Here is a 22,987-nt window from a genome sequence, read left to right as displayed (position 1 = left end):
TAGTAGAACAGAAAGTTAGAATATCGTTATTCATTGACTTTTTTATGTTGGTCCTGTCTTTTTAATTTGATCTTTCTCCCTTGGCTGTGATTGACTGCACAGCTATAATTTTTCTGTAACCACTATTAATACACTGGCTTTGTTTTTCCCACAGTCTGTCTCACCATTTCTTATTATGGGTAATGGGGTCTCCCCTCCACCACCACCAATTTGACCTCAAATCCAGTGAAAAGCCAGGTGTTTGGAAATGTGCATAAAACAGACCATGAATCATCAAGCTGCAGATGTACTTCAGAGTGCCAGTACAAAATATCACAATTGATTATTCATTGTTTATTGGCAGCTGTTCACGATGGATTCATTTTAGTTTCAAAGCATATTTTCAACTCAAGTTTAGGCAAAGTAGATATGGTCTAGAAATGCCTGAACTAGGGTTAGGGTTAGGTTTTTCACAACATATAGACATTTGTGATGCCTTTGAAATTCTGGATTTTTTGTTGTTTCCTGGAAAATGTTTCTAGCAGAAATATGCTAGTTTGTTTTGACTTGCAAGTCAAGACAAAATGTTCAAAAGTAAGAACTTTGTATTGTTTTTTTTATTTTAAAGATAACATAAAGATACGTTGATCCAGACCTTAGTGGGTTGGTGCCTTAGTGGTTGAATGCTTATTTTGAACACCATTTCAGCAGTGTAAGTGCAGCAGTCTGCAGCAGGGAGCTGAATCCAAGTGTGTGTACAGGGCTATAGCACAGAGAGCGATCTGCAGGAGAGGTCGAGGAAGCAAGCTGAGGCACAAGTCCATCCAAGGCAAAGCTGAAACCAGGCTGAAACCAGGCTGAAACACGAGAGAAGACAGGCAAAGCGCAGGAGTATAGTCAAGTGTAGTATGAAGCCGGGGAAGAACAATTAAGTAAGTACAAAGTGCCCAGAACACTTAGACAAGAGATGAGAGTCTATAGCTGGGTGGGGAATTGCTGTCCAGGCTGATTAAAATTACCCTGCTGGTTTTAGGTAAAATGCTTGTTTAATTGTGTACAGGTGGAATCGATCTGTAGCCTGATTCTGTTGTCACGACATCTGCCGATTGACAAGAGGAACAGAGGCTTAACTGGTTCCTGTGGTTTCTGTGACACATTTCAGAAATGAAAACTGGGGGAAAAGCAAATAGATTTACAGCAGATAGATTTAAAAACTTTAGAGCTGGTATTGTAAATGATTCTGAAACGTGTTGCATCGTAACCTTAACATTTCTTTTCAAAAAGTCACCCTCGGAAATCACAAACAGCAAACCATCGGTACTGTTTACTTTAAGTTGTCTTACAATTATATCGTTATAAAAAATTGTTATTTGGAATCGGGACCTCTAATGGTTTCAGATGTTATTGGATTTCCTATACAGTGGCTTCAGGGTTATCATGTATTTCTGCAGTTAATAGATATAAAAGCAGTCCTTGGCCTGCTCTCGCTACAATGTTGGTGCTGTTTCAGTGCTGAATTGCTTCCATTACTCTTGGAACTGGATGAGTGACTACAGGGGATTGAATGTCCTAACCAATATTAAATCAGTAAAGAGGTTTGCTTTTTAATTTTTTTTGAACATGCTAAAACTTTGCTGTGTAAGGAATATATAAATTAAAGTGGAGGTTTATTTTGTTATTCCCTATATATTTATCAAAGTGAGTTAGAGCACTAGGTGTGATCTAAAGGCTGACAAAACTGGAAATACAATGTACCAAACCTACACATTCAGCTTTTTAAATGTAAAATAAATAGAAAATGTGAATACATGTCTCCAAAATGGGTTCTTAAAAATGGAAGGCTAAACATTCCTTTGAGTTCCCAAACTTTGAGTTTAAGTACGGGTAGTTGTGTAGGTAATTTTTATTTCATTATTAGGGTCCTAACAAGTTTTCTAAGATTCTTAGATAGTTCTCTTTAGTCTGTTTTAAAGGTATTTTAAGTTGTGTATTGTTATTTGTCTTTTTTTGTTGCACCTTGGTGTTCACAGGTGAGTGTTGGAATATTGTTTAAAAAATTAAAATAATTGTGTTGTGTTTGATTGTGATATTTGTTCTACAGTATATTATAAGGACAATGTTGCATTCATACTGGTACACTAACCCGTCCTGCAAAGACAGGTCGAATGAAAGAAATCTTTTTATCTGAGAACTCCGGAATCAGGCATGAAACATGGAGCTGTGGACAGAGGTGGAAGCTGAAGGCAGTGCCTTTAAAACAATAGTCGCTTCTCTACACTATGAGTTGTGGGAGAATGGAACAAGCTACAAGCCATGTGGTTGGTCCAGTCAATCCTTACAAGAAAAAGCTAGATGTGAAGCTTGTATTACTTATTCCCTAAAAAAAACAACTTAGCTATGTGGCCCCCTCTCAGTTACTCTATGAGTCATTATCATTGTGATGCCAGTTCAGATTCAGTTCAGTTTTGCAATATTTACACTCTCAGAAAGAAGAAAAGGGAACAGCAGTAAGAATAGCAGGAGCAGCCGGGTCATTAGCAAAGTAATACCAGGAGGAGCAATGAAAGGGCTTTTTCTGTTCAAACGTGCTTTTATCCAAATCAATGGGATAGAACAAATTGTAGAAGGGTGGGAGCTCAACTCCTAAAATGCACAGCTTTGGAAAAACGAGGATTGTGTGACATTTCAACGTGTCCCACATTTTATCACGGGCAAAATGAGTTGAAGAGGATGATGAATTCCCTCTGTATTCTTTAAAAAAACCAAGATGTAATTGTGCTGAATTGACAGCAGGTTCCTGCATTCTGATTTCTGCAGGTGATGATGCCCTGGGGTCCCTTGGTGTTACGGAGTGGCTCCACAATCCGTCGCGGGTGTTATGTTAGGCCCTGTGCGAAGTGGTATGAGGTGGAGGAAATAGGAGACATAGTTCGGGGAAATCACATAGGGGTTTAGTAGTGCATCACAATAGCAGTGACAGTGCGTGAACGGGTGAACAGGGGAACAAAGAGAGACCTCCCAATCCGAACAGGTCCAAAGGAGGGTCAGGGCACAGTCCAGGTGTGCGATACCGTGAGATCCATCCTGAGACAAGACAAGGTTAAAACCCCTGGGAGGGGGGAAACACGAACACGGAAGTCCTGGGATCACGGGATGAGGTCCTCCAGGCCCCGGGCTCAGTGGTCAGGCGATGTCGGGGGTGAGGCCTGTGCCCTCAGGTGTCCAGCAGCCTGGTGATAGGCGGGCCCCGCGACATCCGAACCCTAATGCTGAGCCCTGAGCACTGGAGGCAATGGGAATAAATAGAGAGAGGCAAAACAAGGCACACCTCAAGAACATACAGTAATCAAAGACAGACCTCATGACAGGAGTAGTGGAGCGCGCTCTAGGGGAGGGATGTCGACCGTGACACTTGGCACAGTACAGTCCTACGTGTTTAAGAGGAATCCTAATATACTTTAATCCTGGACAATTTCAATTTTTTTCGGCATACCTGTATAAAGTAATTGGCTTGTTTATGTAGTAGTTAGTTAAATGAAAATAAATCTGGAGGATCTTACATTCCTTGAGCAAAGGATTGCCAACAACTGAGCTACTTGAAATCAACAGTGCTCTCAATTAAATTCAACAAGATTATACAAACATGGAATTCATTTATGAGAAAATGATTGACGAAAGAGTCCAAATCCATGGAGACCACTTATACTGTTTACACCAAAACAAACAGCCCCCTAATTATTGTTTGGCTTTCATGGGGTTTAATTCAAACTGAAAGAGATGATTTAAAAAAAACGAAGTGTAAATCCTACTGTTATAGAATCTCTTCATTTGATACAAGTGCCATGCGCCACTTCTTTATTGACCGTGGTGAAACTGGGCTTCTACCAACAGGATTAAAGGCAAACACAAATCGAACCTCATACTTTCTCGGTGAAGAAAAATAATAAACTGTTCTCCCTTGTGTATCATTTAGATGGTGATGGATATAAAAGGATATCGTTGGATTAGTCATGCATTGCAGGTTAATACACATAAATAAGCAATACACCGTTGTTTAATTATGTTGTCTAACTTATTTCAATTCTGCTTGGCTCCCAATTTAGCCTGAGGATTGAGCTAATAAGGAGGATCACCACTTGCAGAGAGTATCACAGTACGACGTAGAGCATAACGAAGTCATCTCTGCATGAATGCTGAAGGCTGTTTTTTGTTTTGTTTTTAGTCTGCATGTGTTTGAGGGAGAGACACTGGTAGTAAAATTAGACATTTGAAATTGTATTATTGTATCTATTTCTTGAATAAGAGCTGTGATTTTGATAAGTTGTGAATGAAGGAATTCAGTGGTGAAGGAAAATTCCTATGGCTCCAAACTTCACATGAATGAAATGTAGATTTGTTTTGTTAAAAACTGTATCAGCTATAATTGGTCCCCTGCTTTTGTTGCAATAGAGAGAGGTAGAGAGTAATGTCTACTGACTTAAAACATTGAATTTTCTCTTTTTAATTTATTTTTGTTCCCTGTCAAAAATATATCAACATATTTTGTTTTTGTTTTCCTAAATCCTGTCTAGTCTTCTTTGATTACACCTGCCAATATATTAGAGAACTTTTTAACTAAATTATTTTAAATATTTCTGATAGTGAAACTCCTTTGTTAAAACTATACTATACATTTACTCCTATAAATACTTAAACCAGATTTTTTTGGTTTTATTTTGACTTAAGTTAGGGGTTTCACAGAGAGGCATACCCAAACTAAATGTCTTGATTATTGTCTCAAGACCTTTTACTAAAAAAAAATAGTTTGCTTAGTGTTCTATAGATATGAATAGATATTATTTTATAAATGTTATAGAAAATACTGGCTATTATTTCGAAATACTGGCTAAATCACAGACCTGCTGTGCAACACTGACATCTAGTGGTAAATAGAAAACACGAGACGTGGGCCCTCCAAAACATTTTCCAAGGGATGCAAATGTATATATTGTACTATACAAGTATGATGCAACTGTTAATCCAGGGTGCCGGGGATTATTATCACAAACAATACCGACACTGGTGTGTCTAAAACTGTCATAATCTTTAAATTATTGATTAAAATTTATATAATCCTGATGCATTTTTGGGATCCCAGCTTTAACATTTATTGGCAACCTTTGTTGTTTTCAGTAACAATCACATCAGATCAGAAATTCCAGAGGACATTGTCACTGTTTCTCTATAGTAATGAGTGCAGGCCTGCTACAAATGTAGGATTTGAAGGTCTTCTGAAAATGCAGAAACAAATGATTAATTCCACAGCAGCAATGTTAAGTAAAATACCACATATGAGACATAGACAAAGAGGTCAGCCTGTAACATTGTGCTGTAGATATGACCAATTCACTTACAAAAGACATTTTCAAACTCACCCATAGAAAAGCTAAGGGATTCTGCCATGCGGCATGACGATGACCCAAAAGACTCTGCTAAAGCAACCGAGGTGTTCACCAGGAAAAACAAAATGTGGAAAAACTTAAACTTGGCAAATCAGAATCCAGTGAAGTAGAATTTTCCATGCTGAACAACAAACTGAAGTCAGAACACGCCAAGAATAGGCAAGACCTCAAAATGGCCACAGCAAGCTCTTAGCAAAGGACCTCAAACAAATACACACAGTTTCTAATCCGAACGGGCTGCAGAGATCATGCAGGTATTGTTAGAATGGAAGGTGCATCTAAATACTGTCACATGACTCATGAAATTTACTTTGAGTGAATAGTCACTAGATTGGACATTGTAATATACTTAGATATATGCAGGGAATTCCCCTAAACTAGATCTATAATATATTGTGCTTATTATCCAAATACAAAACTAATCTCATGATCGCAAATACAACTTGCTATGAAGCAAAAATAACAGTTTTGACTTCGCTATTAGCTTTATTTGGAGGCCCTTTGTGCCATTCCACTGCAGATATAGTATATCCTCTCAGGTTCTTCAGATGAAAATACAATAATTTATTTTTTTTCTTCTGCAGATAAAAGAAAAACAAAAAGCTACATCTACTACCGAACGCTTCATCACAGTAGTGAATAAAGATATGTTTACAGAGAATTTATATTATTAGGCACAACAAACTTGAAATTTCCCAGTTACATAACCCACCAAACAATGAGAAATGAATTCAGTGTTTGATGCTCTGTGACTGTATTTAAAATATTTCCTGACATACTGTTTTGAACAATTTGCATAAACTTGCCGAGCAGTTATAGACATATTCAGTGTCTCATGTCTGTATATGAATACTTTTATCTGCAAACTCAAGACTGCACACATCGGACTAATGAAGACGTTCGGGGGCTGTGTGATGATAGATTTGTGGGTCCCTTCTACAGCGGACATATACTGTAGGAAAGACTCAGTGTGACTCGTGCACCTGTTGCTGTGTCTGCTGGGTAGGTCTGCTCTACAGCTCTAATCAAACCCACACTGGCGTTGTGATTATGTCATGTTCGGCCACTGACTGTCACTCATGTTTGCTTCTGATTGCCAAAAACATCACAAATTCATTTCACATTTTACTGGAGCACTTGTGTGACTATACCCAGGTCATTGAGCCCAACTTGCTGATGTTTTTGAACGACAGTACAAAGCATTTTTCATCTCCCTTTGCCCAGCATTCTTTTTCATGCTTTGATCTGCCTTCTCTGCTCATTAGAATACCTTTGAAGAGAGGTAAACAACATCTTATATCCACAGCTTCATATTCCACAGCTGGGCTTTTCTTTTCACAGAACAGCATGTCTGGAACTTATTTATTAAAGTTTCATTGGACCAACAGCTGTGACGTGAAAAGCAAAATGAGTCATAAGTATCGGGTTACAGTTCAGGAAACCCTTGTCTATTATCGTTACAGTCTTGCAACAGTCCATACCACTTAAGGCAAGTTAATTCAGGTATTTTGTTAGGAACAGAAGCTCTTTATCAGCCCTTTTACACTATTAAAGCAAACATGCCATTTTATTTTTTCCCAGAAGAGACGGAATAGTACTGGTATATACTGTACTGTACCATTGCAATACTCAATTTGTAGAAATTATGGATTTCAAACATCTGAAACACAGACACAAATCAAATAAAAGAATAGTAATATATACTGTATTTATGTTTCATATGTAATGTAATGGAGTATTGATGTAAATATCCATCTTTCCATTTTCTAAGTCAGGGGTCAATATAAATAGATTTACAAAACTATTAACACCACTTTGTCCCAGTCTGGTTCTGCATATAAGATCAGATCACTCTATTAGCCCTACAGAATTTCTTGCATTAGGAATTTGTCTTTTCACATACCCCAACTTGCTCTCCATGAGACACACAGACGGGGAGAGAGAAGCTGGGAGTCAGAGCACAAGGTCAGCCATTGATGAGGTGCCCCCTGGAGCAGTTGGGGACTAAGGACCTGGCTCAGGGGCCCAACGGAGTAGGATTCCTCTGCCAGCCATGGGATTTGAACCAGCAACCTTCCAGCCACAGGCACTGATCCTTAGCCACTGTGCCACTGCTCCACCCAAAGGCCCTGCACTCAGTGGATTTGAACCCAGACCTTCCCCGGGAGCAGTTTATTCTGCAGAGTCTCACCAACCGCAGACCAGCAAGCTACACGACAAGCCACAGCACCGCATCTCATGCGGTTTGATGTCCTGTCACTCCTCCAACAGTATAAAACTGCTGCCAATGGAAGAGGTATCCCAGTCAAGGTTGTATCCTGTTGATGACACTTGTGACTTGGTCCCAAAGACGTCCTGTTGTACTCAGGCAAGGAGAACTCATGCCACTGTAATCCTAGCAACTGTGTGGCCCTCCATTCTCTTGCTGCAAAATCAGCACTTCTGGACCGGAATGCTGGAACAACATTGGCTCAAGAAATATAGGGGAGAAGAATCCTCCCCAGTCCATCAAGTCACCATTGCCCTACGTTAATTGGCAAAAGGCTCCTCACAATGTCTCCATGCATGCTGTCTTCCATCAGGTCTGTCAAGAGCAAATCGTCACTCAATGGTAAATGAAACCCTTCACCACCACTCGACCACCTCTGGTGTTTTCTGGTCCACAGAACGTAGCCTCTAGGTTTTCAATGTTACACAGGAACAGAGATCTTCTTCATGCCAAGAGTGAGCTGCTGTCATTCTGCTGCTACTGGGATTGTATCTTCCTGAATTACATCTATTATTTCTGCTTGGTTATGTCTCTCCAGGTCTGCAAGTGAGGAAGTACAGGACTCAGCTTGTGAGGGTCAGGGGCCAGTGTGGTAATCCTCTGGCTCCCAGGATGAAGCCTGTCCCCCACAGAGTCAGCTTCCTGGCTTCTCTGCACAAAGCGTCTGGATGTTCAAGCAGAGCTTCTCATTCTCCTGGCAACCTGTCTCACAGAGGGCTACCTTTCATCACGCCGAGAGCAACAACATGTCTATCAGTACCCCAGCAGGACTTAATGGTATTTTTTGCTGTTCATTCATTAATTACAATCTTGGTTTTTGAATGGCAGTTTTTACAGCTCCTTCTATTTCAGATACCGCACACTGAGTAATATTTTGATGAAATCATAAGACTTGAGCTGAACATTGCACCCAGGGAGCTATTGATGTAAAACCTTGTGCTTGTGCTGTGCATCTGTACCAAAACAGAGAGAAAAAAAAAACAGAAATATTGATAATTAAGTTGATACTGGATGTATTAAAAACGTAGGCTAGGTATTGTTATATGTTCCATCAATGAAAAATTCACTTTTTCAAGAAAATATTTGGATAAAACTCCATTTGAAAAAAGAAGAATATGGAACAAAACAGTTAGGAAATGAACTAAACAGAGGCTTGCAATCCAAGATTATCCAAAATGGACTAAAATGTTCTAAATTTGAAATGTAACATAAATACTATTGTAACAAAAATATTAGAACTAATAATTTTAGAAATAATGGATACAACAGAAAAACCAGGGACATTTCCCCATTCATTGTTCAACACAGGTGGCTTCTGTGTGGCTAGACAGCAGGGGGAGCTGTTGCACATTCCCATCAACAGATTGCAGTACAAGGCAATATTTTACTGTACTGCTTTTGCAGCCTAAACAAAAGTTTAAAATAGATAGGACACCTATTTTTGATGTGATATTATTATGGTTCCTGGAAGGGGCTGCTGAAGCATATTTAAGAATCCAGAGACGATGGTTAACACCTGGCTAATGTCATTATTTACAGGACTCGGGGAACTTTGAAGCAAGAACGGAGCTACAGTGTTTACTGAGTTGTACTGAGTGAAACACTGATCAAAGGAATCATCTGCTTTGCCTAGCTTACTTAAGCCCTGGGTAAACAAATATGGTGTCGTGGACAGTCGGGGATCACAGCATGAAATGGCGGGTAGACAGAGCGGGGAGAAGGCAGGAGGACAAGAAGAGAAAGAAGGAGAAGAGATCTTGTCCAGATCTTCCGTAAAGACCAGATTCCATTTAAGGACTTGAACCTTCTTAAGAGAGCTTGCCATTCTGTTGTTTATATGGAAACTTTGATTTCCTGTACAGAGAATCCCTCAATTAAAAACAATCTCTCCTGGTTAATGAATGCATTTTTGGAATCAGGAGTTTATAGAGCAGATTTATTTCTCTTGTTGGCCTGTGTTATACAGGATTTGAATACTTGGTAGAAGTCTAGGGTTTTCTGGTTGGTCAAAACACAGGCCTCTGGGATGCCTTGTCAATAGCTTATCATGTATGCTGTATGTTCATGTTGTGTGGTATTTGGTGTGTGCATTATTATTATTAATAAATGTTTAACCCAGTGCACCTGAATTATTATTCTTTTCCCGAAAGCTGTGCCAGAGAACAAAGAACCCAGGTGCCTCCAATTATACTAACCGCCTGTGGTAAAATGGCAAAATCTTTATAATTTGGGGGTTATGATTATTTAATTGACTTATTGATTAATATGGACCGACGGCAGGCGGAGCGACGTGCCGGTTGGAGTATTCTGGGTCGCATTTAATGGCCACGTCAGCTCAAAGATTTGGTTCAAACCACCAAATGGAGACGGGCGTGCCGACAAGCAGACCCTGCTGATGTGGGATTAACGCTAGGATGAGAGAGAGAGAGAGAGTGATTAATATGTAAAGGAACAATTAACAGGTTTATTCCATGCTGAAAAAAAGAAGAAAGAAAACACAACATTTCGGCCATGGAGCCTTCTTCAGGGGTGAGGTGTTATTGATTAATATGTTTGGCCTATTTCTGATACGCTCTATTTTCATATTTCCCATTTGTAACTATGTGCTTTTACAAGAAGAAATTCAAGCTGATTTTGTTTGGCAAAATGACTGGAAATTAATGCTACACTGAATAGACCTGTAAAAAGCCCTTTGGAGGGTGCTAAAGGCAATGAAAAAGTGATATTAATATCTAATAATATAAAGACGTTTGCCTCCCTAGATGAAACAAATTAAATTGACCCTTTACAATGTTTTTTGTCCCTCCTTCTGGGACTAGAGTATGGGATCATCCCTGTGTTTATGTTGTCACATGTTATCTACCTCCAGGTATTCTCTTGTTGAAAGGACTGTCCTCTGGAAGGTGACCTCTTCATTCTTCTGAAACAGTCACGTCTACATGCTGCGGAGTTCACTGTCACATGCTGCTCTCTTTCCTACAAGAGAAGTGAATTTGCTCTGTAGAATCAAAGCCCTCCTAAGTGACAAGCTGATGATTTCATTCACTTTCTGGCTTCATTTCAAGGGTTAATCTGAAAGGGTTTCAAGATTTTGCCGAAATGCTGTTTTTTTTTTACTTCTTTCCACTCTTCAGCATAGAAGAATTTGACATTACTTATTCCTGTGCAAAAGCATAATGCATATATGCCCTCCCATTTAAGCATTCACTGCCAGATTGAGTTCTCCTCCAGCTGCAGACAAGAACAAAGTTAACACAGTCGCACTGGGTGGTAAGTAAGCGTCTAACAGTGAGCTTCAGGTGTCGTGCCTGTGCTGTCAGCTTCGGGCTCCGTTTCTTCTCTCTCCTCTCTCCTCCCTCAGTCCTGTTTCAGCCTTCCCCCTTGTTGTGCCCCATGCTTTCAGCTCTAGCTTTTTTCTTCTTGCCTGCCTCTTGCTTCTGATGCAGTGGGTGTCCAGCCCAGCTGTGTCCCAGCCTGGCAGGAGAAATCCTGTTTTACCTCTCAGCCGTTCTACTAATCAGATCGAGACACAGAGGTGTGTTCTTTTAACTTCCATGAAAAAACAATGTGAAGAATGTTTCATTCCACTTTGACATCACAGAATAATGTGTGTAGATCAGAGACAGAGTCCCATGTACTGTAAATGTATTTTGCAAAATAACCAACTGTGAAAAAATCCAAGGGAGGTGAATACTTTCTGAAGACACTGTATTGTATTACTCCCTCTTCGCCATCCTCCCTGCCAGTGCTATCCATGCACTCCAGCTCATCCCGAATTCTGTCACTTGTCTCGTATTTCCTCTTGCTTGCTTTTCTCATGCTGTTCCCTTGCTACCTGCACTATTCCTAACCCTAATTCACACTCACCAAAGCCTCAGCTACTCTACTCCTGCCTGTGTCATCTCTCATCTGTGTCAACATCCCATCTTGCCTTATCCACTGCCCCTATTCCCCTAGACGTTCTGTGTTGCGTTTCTGTGTTCCCCTTTCTGTTCTTTTCCCAGAGCCTGTGCACTCAACACCTTCACCTCTCAATGACGGAATCGCCTACTCTCAGAACTGAGGAGCAGCATCATTAAAGAGGAACTGCACTCCCAATTTCTCAGGCCAGTTATTAAAACTCAGTAACAAAATACATGAATTGATGTTATAGACAAAAATGACACATTTTCGAATAAAGCACAAAACTGTGACCTTTGCAAAAGTACTGTAAATCACCATGTTGTCGCAAGTCCCCGGTCTCACCACAGGCGCCATTGAAATTTCCCACGAACTGCGACCTGATGTGGCCCCCTCCTGCTCACTAGTCACTGTAATGACGAATGTGATGTGATGTATGAGTAAATAAGGACAGGCTGTGCAGCAGACGTTTCACTGCAGACATGTTCCAACGTGATCTGTGTGCAGAGTTAACGAGTAAGTAGTATTTGTCGGCAAAACCATCTGGAAGTCGAGAGCAATATTTATATTGGATTAAAAGAGATGGATTCACAAGTCTGATTTTTTGCAATGTCATAGGGCCACAATACATCACCAGACGTTTTGCTGTCTTGTTCTGATTTGAAGAATATGGCACTGCGCATACCTGGAAATTTCATCTCGTTTGAGGTGTACATATAGATTGGAGGTTTTACCAGTTACTGTTTATTTTTTATTTCTTTTTATTGTGGTTTGAAATGCACTCATCAATGCTCATTCTTTTTAACCCCGAAATATAAAATAGTTTCCTTTTAATGATCAGTGTAATTAATTGAACTAATGTGGTCCTTTCCAGTTCAAAGGATCTCAAAGCGCTTTACATACAGAAGAAACTAACTTAATCCGCCACTGCAGTGTACTACCATCCTGGGCTTTGCTTGACAGTCTTTAAATGAAAAAGAGCTTCACCAATAGAATTAATAAGGGGATTTGGAGAAGCCATATTGTGCAAGCTCAAAGTAGATTTTGCCACAATTGCACTTATTACTGTGAGCCCAATAAATACCCACAGCACGCCTGAGTGTGACATGGGTGTACGGCCTTCTCTCATTAGTAACCTTTCTTATGTTCTTATGTGTTCAAAATCTCTGTGTCCACATTGTATACTGTGAGATCATGACTAGGAGTCTGTTTTACTCAGAAACTCGTGTCTCTAGTAACAGAGTGGCAAAGCTAAAAATACACCAGTTATTGTACAATGAGTGAAGATGTAGGTGTGGTCAGTGCAGCTAGTTCTTGGACAGGGTTTGATCTCCCAGTGACATCACTGTTACAGTCTCATCTTACACTCCCTGAGACCTGTTACACTAGCATGCAAAATACATGAACTGCGTAGTGCAGTTTTGAGGGTATGTGCGCATAAGGAAAGTATTGAAAAAAGCCTTGACCGCATCCAAACAGACCTGATCAACCTCACTGACATTCATGTTACATCGTTAAAAACCAATCGGATGACACACTTGAGAACCATGGCCTATGTATCACAGAAGGGAAGCAGAATAGAATTTATCAAAAGTAGGCATGAAATACAAGGTTGATCAATAGAACAAGGCACTTTATGTTGGTTTGGCCATTCAGAATTTTCAGTATACCACTTTTCAGTATAGTCCTCCTTTACTTTGATATAGAGTACTTCATCACTTTTCCCTCAAACTTCCAAGACCACATACATGAATTCTTTAATGTGTTCATCTATTTGGTTTTAGTAGACAAGTTCTATACTTTCATCTTCTTTCATCATCTGTCGGAATATGCGTTATATTGCTGTAAATGACTTCAGTATAATTAAGGTATACTGGATTTTTGAAAATGAAATACTTTCTGAATCAAAAAGTAATATTTTACTCTGGGGTTTTGGTAAAAGTATTTGCACTCATATACAGTAAGAACACAAAACATTTAACATACTGTACGGTACTAGATGTTAAGTATGACATCATATAATTGCTCCACAAATCTACAACATTCCTCTGTTTGCTATCAGTTTGTTGATCCAGGAATCTTGAAGGATCCTTCTAGGAAAACGGCTGCTGAGGTGCCCACAAGCCTTTGTGCATATTGTTCACAGGTCTAAATGCACTGCCCCACAACTGCCCCATGTGCTCTGTGATCCTTGATTCATGTCTGAACACAACCTTAGCCACCAGGTTGACTTTGTCATTCAGGATTTTGAACATTTCTAGGACTGCAATGCAATTCCTTGTAAAGTTAAATATATATATTCCTGATGCACTAAAATGTGACATTGCAGAGAATGATGTTTGAACAAGCGTGTGCAACTTATTGTGACTTGCCAACAATGAAGAGATCTCTGGCTTGTAAGGCAATGTGCTTGTACTGGGTTCTTTTAGCTAGAATACTAATTATTACCCTAACAATTGTCAATCTTTAGTATCTGAGTGGTTTTGTGGAAAATCTTACTTTCACATATAAAACTCAAACTGTTAAGTGCGTCTAGTGTCCTTACAGGTCTAACTCTGCAGGAAAGAGGGCGTTTGAATCAGCAAGCCAGCACTTGTTGAAAAATGCGACGTGACTTAACAATAATATTTCATTTCTCAGAAATGTGTTTTGCATTAAGCGCACACGGAAACCTACGAGCAGTAGAAGTAAACATGACCTCACAAATCCTATATGACATAAGACATCTACCTACACATATTCATTTCACACCACTCTTCAAGGATTGCACACTGCACCAGATCCTGTAATTGTACTCTCCCCACAATTACTGCACACTACGCCCGTATAATTACACGTTACCCCTCTTACTTCATACATAATCCACTTATTGCACCTGCCCATAACCCAGTACTCCTTTATTCTGAACCTGTTTACTGTTTGGGAAGTCTGATTCAGTATGACATCGAATGATTCCTCATTTTGTTGAGTGTACATTGAGGACATGGGTCGATATTCTTCCGGCAGAACTAGCCCCACAAATTTAATGTGATCTAATTACACTTGCTTACATACATGAAATAAACGTTTACAGAGGTGCGAATCGAGGAAAGAACACGAAAACGCATCACAGGCACGTAAGAGACATTTATAAATGTAAAGACAAATATAAATCATACAGGGACAAACGAAACGAACTAAGAGCCTTCATGCGTGAATTTTGTACTAACCTAAATGTCTTAATTAAAATAGTTCCATAACTATTTTTGCCTGTATTTCAAGGCAGAAACAGTCTCACCAACCCCAACACGGCGAGCGGGCTCATGACATAGGGCTGCTCCCCTCGGCAACACAGTAACGGGGTGACGGGCCGCGCTGCACTGACGTCAGCACACAGGCGTGGCGGGGCCGGTCACGTGACAGCACGCCAAACACAGCGGGGTGACCTCACAGCTCCTCACTGCAGTCTGAGCGGTTGCCATGGGAATGTAGGAAGGGCGGGGGCGAAGGGGCCCGGCGGCAACACCCACCGGAAACAAAGTCCGCAATGGCACCCGCAGAAATGAATTGGAGCGAGACCTGACTTAATTCTGGGGGGGATCCGGTTCCTTAAATTACAACCCTAAATGTGTTTTCGGCGCATCTGCAACCGCCTGCTGCATCCGATGTGTTTCCAACACTGCACGTCGGGCTATTCCGGAAAAGATTCGGGTCGGACTCAGTGATTATTTGGGAAAACAGCAGCGATTCGGTGAGTGGGAGGAGGCGATACAGACCAGTTTCTCCCCCCCCCCACCAACCCAGGATCGTTTTACACTTCTTCACTGTCGGAGGAAAGAAGAAAATCTAAACATGAAGGAATATGTCCATTTGCTTTTCTGACGAATAAAAAAAGAGCAGATTCCGTTTCGCTGAGCTGATGTGATCGGCACCACGATGCCCTTCCGACAATCGCAGTGTGGGCTCTGCGGGGTTTGACGAGGCCCGCTTTTCAGTCTGGAAATTTCTTGCTCAGGAAAGCAGTTCGGGTTTTCTGACTACAAAGCATTTTTTTTTTTTTACTGCATCCCCCGGCATAAAGGATGCGAACTGTATCGGCAGTTAATTTTTTTTAAATGACTCTTTTAAACATAGTTATTGCCGCCTTTGGAGTAAACAGTTGAAGGATTTCTTTTTTTAAAAAAAAAATATTTTATGGGATTATTTTTATTCCTGTGTGATCGGCGGCTGTGAGCAAAGATGGTAAATTTGAGGAGGCTGCTGCGAGTGTCCAACCGGTCCTTCCTGGCCTTTATTTTTTTCTTTTCGCTCTCCACGTCCTGTCTCTACTTCATTTACGTGGCCCCCGGAATAGGTAAGACGCTCCTAATTTTACCCGAGTGCTGTAAGAACCGCGAAAGACGTCGCTTGTGGTGAAAAGCAGGCATGGGGGTGATATATGTAATGGGGGAATCAGCAGACAAAAAGGGGTAGCTCTCGGAGTCCGTCCGTTTGAGTCCTGTCACTCGACCTGGTCATTTATTCATAAAACGTAATTGTCAACCCGGAAGGGTTGAAATGTGTCTTTGGCATCACCGTACACACTTACAGAAACAAATACCTCTCAACATAAAATACACATTCAGGATATGCGATAGTCTTGCACATGTTACACTAGACACACACACACATATCTCGCTCTGCCGGTATCACACCGTCACTTCACTAATCCCATCACTTCATACAGAAACAGTCACTTCGAGATACCGGTGGCACAGGGAGGAGGACATATTTCCATTTCTCCTGGCCACAGGCTGTCTGAACCTCCTCCCTGAAGACAGCAGCTGGAAATGGGCTTGAAGAGGGTGGGAGGGGTCGTCGATGATGAGATGAGTTTTCCTTTGAACTGCAGTAGAGTACAGCTCTTGAAGCTCTTTCTGCGCTCGGCCGGTTATTTTACTTTCGATGTTAACAATTCTAGCCGGTTTCCTTTACTCTAAATGCTGAGGCTGCCATACCACACTACCAAAAGTAAGGATGTTTTCTGCTTAAACTATAAGCCCTCTCTAAAACGTTTTGACTCACCCCCAGCCTTTCAGCGTCCTGATCAAAAATATATGCTGGCTAGTTGTCCTAAAAATGCAGTTGGTATTCTTGGTAAAGTTTAAATCGTCATCTGTTACTGTTCCTAGGTAACTGAAACACTGAACCGAGGGAGAGAGGTTGTAAATCTGGCTTTTTACTGTCACAAGTAGCCAGTTTTTTTAGTTTTGTCAACATTATTATGAAGAATGTTCGACCGACACCTCCCTTCCAGTGTGCTTATCAAAGTCATGACTTATTCAAAGTCATTCTCCTCCCCTTCTGTCATCCCCAATAAACAGTCCTATTGGGGCCGTATTGTATGCGTACTTTAATAAATTATCAGAAGTTCCCTGCATTTTCATCTCATTTCTTCTTCGTCTTCTTTTTCACAGCCTTAGTCCCAGACTGTCCTGGGGTCAGCTGCTTGGGTTGCTCTTCTCCACTTGTCTCTGTCGAGTATATCTCATTTGTATAGATGAATTAATACAGTGGGCTCAATATTTATTGGCACTTGATAAAGATGATAAAGTATAAATAGCACAGATGGGCTATATCGTATGCCTCCAAAAATGGGGAAAACTACAGGCTTTTATTCTGAAACAGTAATTTCTAAATGAATGTTTTTAAATGAGTCATACTACTCCCTGCATTTTTAGAGAAAACCAAAACTAACTGTAATCTGCAGTGAAATCCTGCTTATTTAAGTACATCTCAGTCCATAGGAATGTTTTTTTTTTTCCCACAAGAGTAATGAAAAATAGGTAATACACATGAGAAAGCCTTATGTTATCCATCGCCATGGGGCAAAAGGCAAAGAACTGATGAGTCGAAAGAGACACATGGAGGCTGATCTTCACAAATCAAGTAAAATGCATGAAAAGTTCAATATCCCACTTAGTACTATTGGGCAATAATCAAGAAGTGTGGAGCCGGTAAAACAGTGGTTTACTACCAGGAAGAGGACACAAGGACATCTGGGCCCCACACGCAGGGAGGAAATGGTGAGGGAGGCAAATAAGAAAGCAGGGTCACAGCTGGAGACGTGCAGCATCTGGTGGCATCTTGGAGTCACCAGGTCTCCACATCAACAAACAAATAGACGGTACATCCATGCCAACAGGCTGTTTTGAGGGGGTTGCCAGAAGAAAGCCCCTCGGGCCAACAAAAAACAAGTGGAGTTTGCTAGACACCACTGGGACTTTGATTAGAACCGGCTGCTCTGGTCAGATGAGACCAAAATTGAACTCTTTGGCCTCTCGCCCCATCAGTATGTTTGGGGTTAGAAGAGGAACATTCAAAGGGAAGAACCTTCGTACCCACTGTGAAATGTGGTGGTGGATGGCTATTGGGGCGGAGCAGTGGCTCTGTGGCTCAGGATCTGCACCTGTGGCTGGAAGGTTGCCGGTTCAAATCCCACAGCCGGCAGAGGAATCCTACTCCGCTGGGCTCCTGAGCAAGGCCCTTAACCCCACCTGCTCCAGGGGCGCTCTACAATGGCTGACCCTGCACTCTGACCCCAGGCTCTCTCCCTATCTGTATGTCTCATGGAGAGCAAGCTGGGGTATGTGAAAAGACAATTCCTAATGCAAGAAATTGTAAAGGGTTAATAAAGTGATGTTGTTATTATGTTGCTATCGGGGGGGCTGTGTTGCTGCCACTGGCTCTGGGCCCCTTGTTAAGATCGATGGCATCCTGATCTCTACTAAGGATCGGGCGGTGCTGGCCAGAAAGCAGCCACTTGGTCGCAGGTGGACCTTCCAGCGCGACAGCGACCCTCAGGTCACCTCAAATTCAACAAAGAGACGCTTGACTCAACATTTTGCGATTGCCTACTCCGTTTCCAGACTTAAATCTGATTGAAAACCCGCGGTCTGAATTGAAGAGGACAGTCACTAAGCACAGAGGAATGGTGGTCTTAGGTCTCTCCCCATGTGTGCTCCAGCCTTATTAAACATGCTAGGAAAAGGCTTTGTGCCAGAGGAGGCTGCACCAAGTACAAGAAACAAGGAATGCAATAATTCCTATGTTTTTGAGAAAAAATAATCATTTAAAAAACATTTGAAATTGTTGTATTAGAATAAAAGCCTACTGTTTTCCCATGTTTTGGGGGCATAAAATACAGCTTTTTATCTGAGCTGTCTGTTTTATACAACTTTATTTGTTCATCTTTATCAAGGGTGCCAATAATGCTTGAGCCCCCAGTATGAGACCTCCTGATCTTGCGTTACTGATATGTATTCCTTAACGATCACGCCTGAAGAGTTTTCTTGAGTTATGTTTTTAAAAAAAGATGTGGGGTACTTGCATATCTCTAAAGCACGTTCGTCATACGATGGCTGTCATTATTGTAGGATGTCTACAGAATGCCACAGGGACAATACTGTCATCGCAGAATGAACTGGTGAAAGAAGCTGTATGTGCCCGAATAAGTGCCTGTGTTCTGTGATTCAGCTCAGTTCTCTCTGAAAGGAATTGCAATCTTTGTTGTTGCTCTTTCCCTAACCTTTGTCTTGACACCAGGACCTGTGTGTGTTTAGGGGAGAGTCCGACTGTGAGTTTATGCAAACGCACATCGCAGGGAGCACTCGTGTTCCTGGCCCGACAGGAGCGTGATGTTGGGAGGTTCTGTCGGTAAACGTCGGGGGTGACATTGATGTCGTTCTGTAAAGGCAGTGAAGGGCGCATGGGGCTGTGGAGAGCAATCCGAGGCAGTCCTGCAGATCATGGGGGCAGTTGATCATTGCTCCTCTCAGATATAGCACTTGGCATCCCTCTGTGGAAGATGCAGCCGGCAGCTTTCGAAGGAAAATTCGTGCCAGCAAGTGTTCGAGCTGCCGAGCATATCGGCAGAACGGTGCTGGATCAGTTCTGCGGCATGAACAGAATCAAGTACCCTGGGGTACAGGTGAGCTTCCAGGCAGGTACAGGGAGATTCCAGCTGCTGGTATTTCCGAACTCCAGCGTCCCGGGAGGTGGGGCGCTGGCGGAGCTGCGGAACCGAAGACCAGGTTCGTTCGTTCAGCTGCAGGGAAGAGTATTCTCGGCATCCGTGAAGGCGGTGTGATCAGCGTGCCCTCCCCAAGGGGAGATGGGCTGGCACGATAAGAGCTCATGCCTTCTGCTGTCTGAAGCGTGGGACCAGCATACTTCCTGTTCCGAATTTGCAGCTCCAGTTGTTGTGCCAACGGTCTGCACGGTTGCCATGGACATGTTTCTCTTTTTTGCAAATGAGTAATGTTAGTTGATTTAGACCTTCCTAGTTTTGATAAGAAGACCTGGATAAATGACAGGTGTACCTTGTGAATGTCTGTTTTGACTACCCCTGACTGAACACCCCTGAAAGCGCAGCGTGTTGGCTTCCTGTAGAATGCTACTGCACAGGAAAGCAGGGTCCCCAGTGTTTACAGAGATGACGAGTGTTTGGAGTGTGACAGAATGCTCCTCTTTTACCGTGCTGTAATTGAGTCTTATTAGATAAGATTTAACAGTGGGGTTTGGTTGGTCCAATAATTAGTGCACAATTGCCCATCTGGTCCAAACAGTGGTGAAAGTTGTGCGAGTGAGACAGCACTCCTCCTTGCACGTTCGTTTTGAACAATCCGCGATTGGAGGGGTGGAAACGTGATGTCAGATCCTGTTCATTTTTGTTACTTCTGGATGTCGGCTTCTTTGTAAGGTTAAAGATGTTCAAATAGATCCAGATATTTATTTCTTCCCTTCTCTGTTAATGCAAATAAATGGCAGGGGTTAATGCAACTGTGTCAGTGTAAACTGGTTATGCTGTTACGCATTATATATATGCGATGTGTCGTGACTATGGTGTTTATGGGCTTTGAATGTGCAATAGTTGTGATATGTAATGTTGTGGAGGTGTTTAGATGTACAGAAGCACTGTGTTTCCATAAATATTTTCACCTTGGGGACAATATAGTTTCTTAGACTATAATGGGTCAGAAACAAATAGTGACACCTTAAAATGACATTTTGTTTAATGTTGCCACGGACCTCTGCCACTGACACCAGATTCATTACGGGAGGTCAGTGCCTCATTAAGAGACCTTGTGTCCTCGTGATATTAGAGGATGGTGATGGTTCCTAGGTTTTGCCCTTGCGTGTGAGTTATCCTCCTAAATCGCTGTTGCCCAACACGCTTTTAGAGAACCTGCTGGGGAGCCGTGTGTCGCTCTGGCCCGGGCGATCAGCTCTGCAGTCACTCCTGAAGCCCCGAGCCAGTCCTTCGGCTGGTGAGATGAAGGATCTGGGGACGAGAGCAAGGCCAGGTGCGCTCAGATCCGGCTGGAGCCGTCATGTCCCGGCACAGGCAGGTCTTACAGTGAGAAGGCAGCGAGGACCCCCAGACGCAGGGGGTTAAAAGACACGGCTACTCGCAGTGCCACTTCGTCGTCTCGCGCAGCACCTCTGTTTTTGTCAGCGTCGCAAACCAGACGGGTTGTCTGGCGGTTCCCCCCCGCACATCAGCACTTATCTCTCCTCTGGGTGCCCATCCCTCCATATTGCGCTGCCTCTATGGCCTGCGCTGTCCTTGTCAAGAGCAGGCTTTGTTGTATGACATCAGGCATTGTTTGATGGGCTTTGCTCATTTTCCGAGCTTTGTTGACTGTAACCAGGGATGCAGTATCGATGACAGCTCCCAGTCCTCTGACAGCCACGGGCCTGTGATGTCGGCTCAGTCGGTGTCCTTTTGAAATGCAAATTTTGGTGGAACACAATCTGTTCCCTTTATCTTGTCCCGTTCTTGTGTTTGAAATATTGGCTCAATGTACAGTATTATTGCTTAAATAAGGGGTAACTTCCACAGTTTAGAAGCCTTTTTGGCTTTCAAGTCTTTATTTGCGGTGTTCTGAGCTGGAAGTGGTCAGTTTTGAGGTCCTTTAAAAGTTCGGTTGTTTTTCTTGGCACTGATGTCCGAGTTTCCCAGAGCAGGACGCAGTAAAATTGCAGTGTTTACACAGCAGATCCGCAGATGAAATAGCCTGTTACAGTTTGCTGACGTTCCCAGAAGGGATGAGCTCTTTTATGTAGATTATTAGCATTTGCATTTATAAACATCCCGCCATGTGCTGAATTAAACATGAGATTATCTTGTGAGCCTTCAAAATTCATTCCTTCAGAGCGCTTCTCTCTTTGAGCTCTTGCATACCAAGAATCTCTCATATAAACAACTGTATTTTTAACCTGTCATTACAGCATTAGGCGAAGCAGGTGATGTTAAATCCATTTGATTTGTATTTGTAAACTTTAGTGTGACTCATGCTTAGATTTTGGGAAGATTCTGATTTCCTACCTGATAGCAGAGATGATTTCAGCGAGTAGAGCAGGGAAGGATTTTGAAGGATGAGCTGCTTCACGTTAAGGGAATCTAATCTGTACGTCTTGCTGTAACTATTTCAATTAAATGCTTTTGTTTTGATCAGCCCGAATGGGTGCAATACCTATCGGACAAAGTCTATTGAATTTGAGTTTATTTCATTGAGTAGAATAACTGGCACCACAAATTCCATTTCCTTTTAGGGTCTAGACGTTTTACCTGCTTTTGGTCTAACACTGGAAAGTGCCTTGCTTGTTTTATGCGTTTATTCGCTAAATGCAGAACGAATTGAACAGCCTTGCAATGGATCATTTTTGGCCGAGTTTGTTAGGTTGGTAGTTTCTTAACAGGCTTGGTCTTGTGGAGGTGTGTAATAATAATAATTGCTTACACTTAGGTAATGGGGACTCCCCTCCACCACCACCAGTGTGCAGCCCCACCTGAATGATGTCACAGCAGCCATAGTGCACCAGAACACTCACCACACACCAGCTCTCAGTGGAGAGGAGGACAGAGTGATGAAGCCAGTTCAGAGATGGGGATTATTAGGCCATGATTGGTAAAGACCAACGATGGCGTCTGTTTACAGTATAGTGTCCCCGTCACTATACTGGGGCATTAGTACCAACATGGACCGCAGGGTGAGCGCCCCCTGCTGGCCCCACTAACACCTCTTCCAGCAGCAACCCATCCAGGTCTCCCATCCAGAGTCTTCCAGGTCTTCCAGGGGCTTGTTTCTTGCAGGGAAAGTTCTTTCTTTATTTGGAAACCTGCAATGGGCTGTGAAGTTGTGGCCATAATTCCATTTGTTTTTCAGTTACCCCTACTAACACGTCTTCCAGCAGCAACCTTAGTTTTTCCCCGGAGGTCTCACATCCAGGTACTGACCAAGCTCACACCTGCTGAGCTTCAGTGGGCTGCCAGTTGTGAGTTGCAGGGTGATATGGCTGCTGGTGTATACTGCTGGTGTACTCTGGGTGAATATGTTGCCAGAGAATGTCTCTTTGCTTCAGTTTTGGGACTACA

At 42.2% G+C, this 22,987-nt stretch overlaps 1 protein-coding gene and 1 long non-coding RNA gene across 3 annotated transcripts in view; one reads left to right on the top strand and one right to left on the bottom strand.

Moving 5' to 3' along the window:
• Positions 1 to 1,636: 1,636 nt before the first annotated feature.
• LOC148656807 (uncharacterized) lies at positions 1,637 to 14,979 on the bottom strand. Of its 2 annotated transcripts, XR_015940830.1 has the most exons (4): positions 14,799 to 14,979; positions 10,553 to 10,665; positions 7,324 to 8,642; positions 1,637 to 5,249 (listed from the first exon to the last, which is right to left on the bottom strand). It is a non-coding gene; the product is annotated as an uncharacterized LOC148656807 (long non-coding RNA). The 2 variants fall into 2 exon arrangements; XR_015940829.1 differs by lacking the exon at positions 1,637 to 5,249 and having other exon boundaries at positions 5,887 to 8,642.
• Positions 14,980 to 15,102: 123 nt separating this feature from the next.
• The window catches only part of b4galt6 (beta-1,4-galactosyltransferase 6), a 38,629-nt gene continuing 30,744 nt past the window's right edge, over positions 15,103 to 22,987 (top strand). The window contains exon 1 of the mRNA XM_088642661.1: positions 15,103 to 15,922. Within this exon, the coding sequence (XP_088498787.1) occupies positions 15,808 to 15,922 (115 nt within the window). The 5' untranslated portion in view covers positions 15,103 to 15,807. The remainder of the gene's footprint in view (positions 15,923 to 22,987) is intronic.

Source organism: Lepisosteus platostomus, chromosome 8 (genome assembly GCF_059453375.1).
Source record: "Lepisosteus platostomus isolate fLepPlt1 chromosome 8, fLepPlt1.hap1, whole genome shotgun sequence".
In the NCBI taxonomy this organism is placed as follows: domain Eukaryota; kingdom Metazoa; phylum Chordata; class Actinopteri; order Semionotiformes; family Lepisosteidae; genus Lepisosteus; species Lepisosteus platostomus.
The sequence above is the reverse complement of the archived record's forward strand: the minus strand, read 5'-3'. Positions and strand labels throughout refer to the sequence as shown.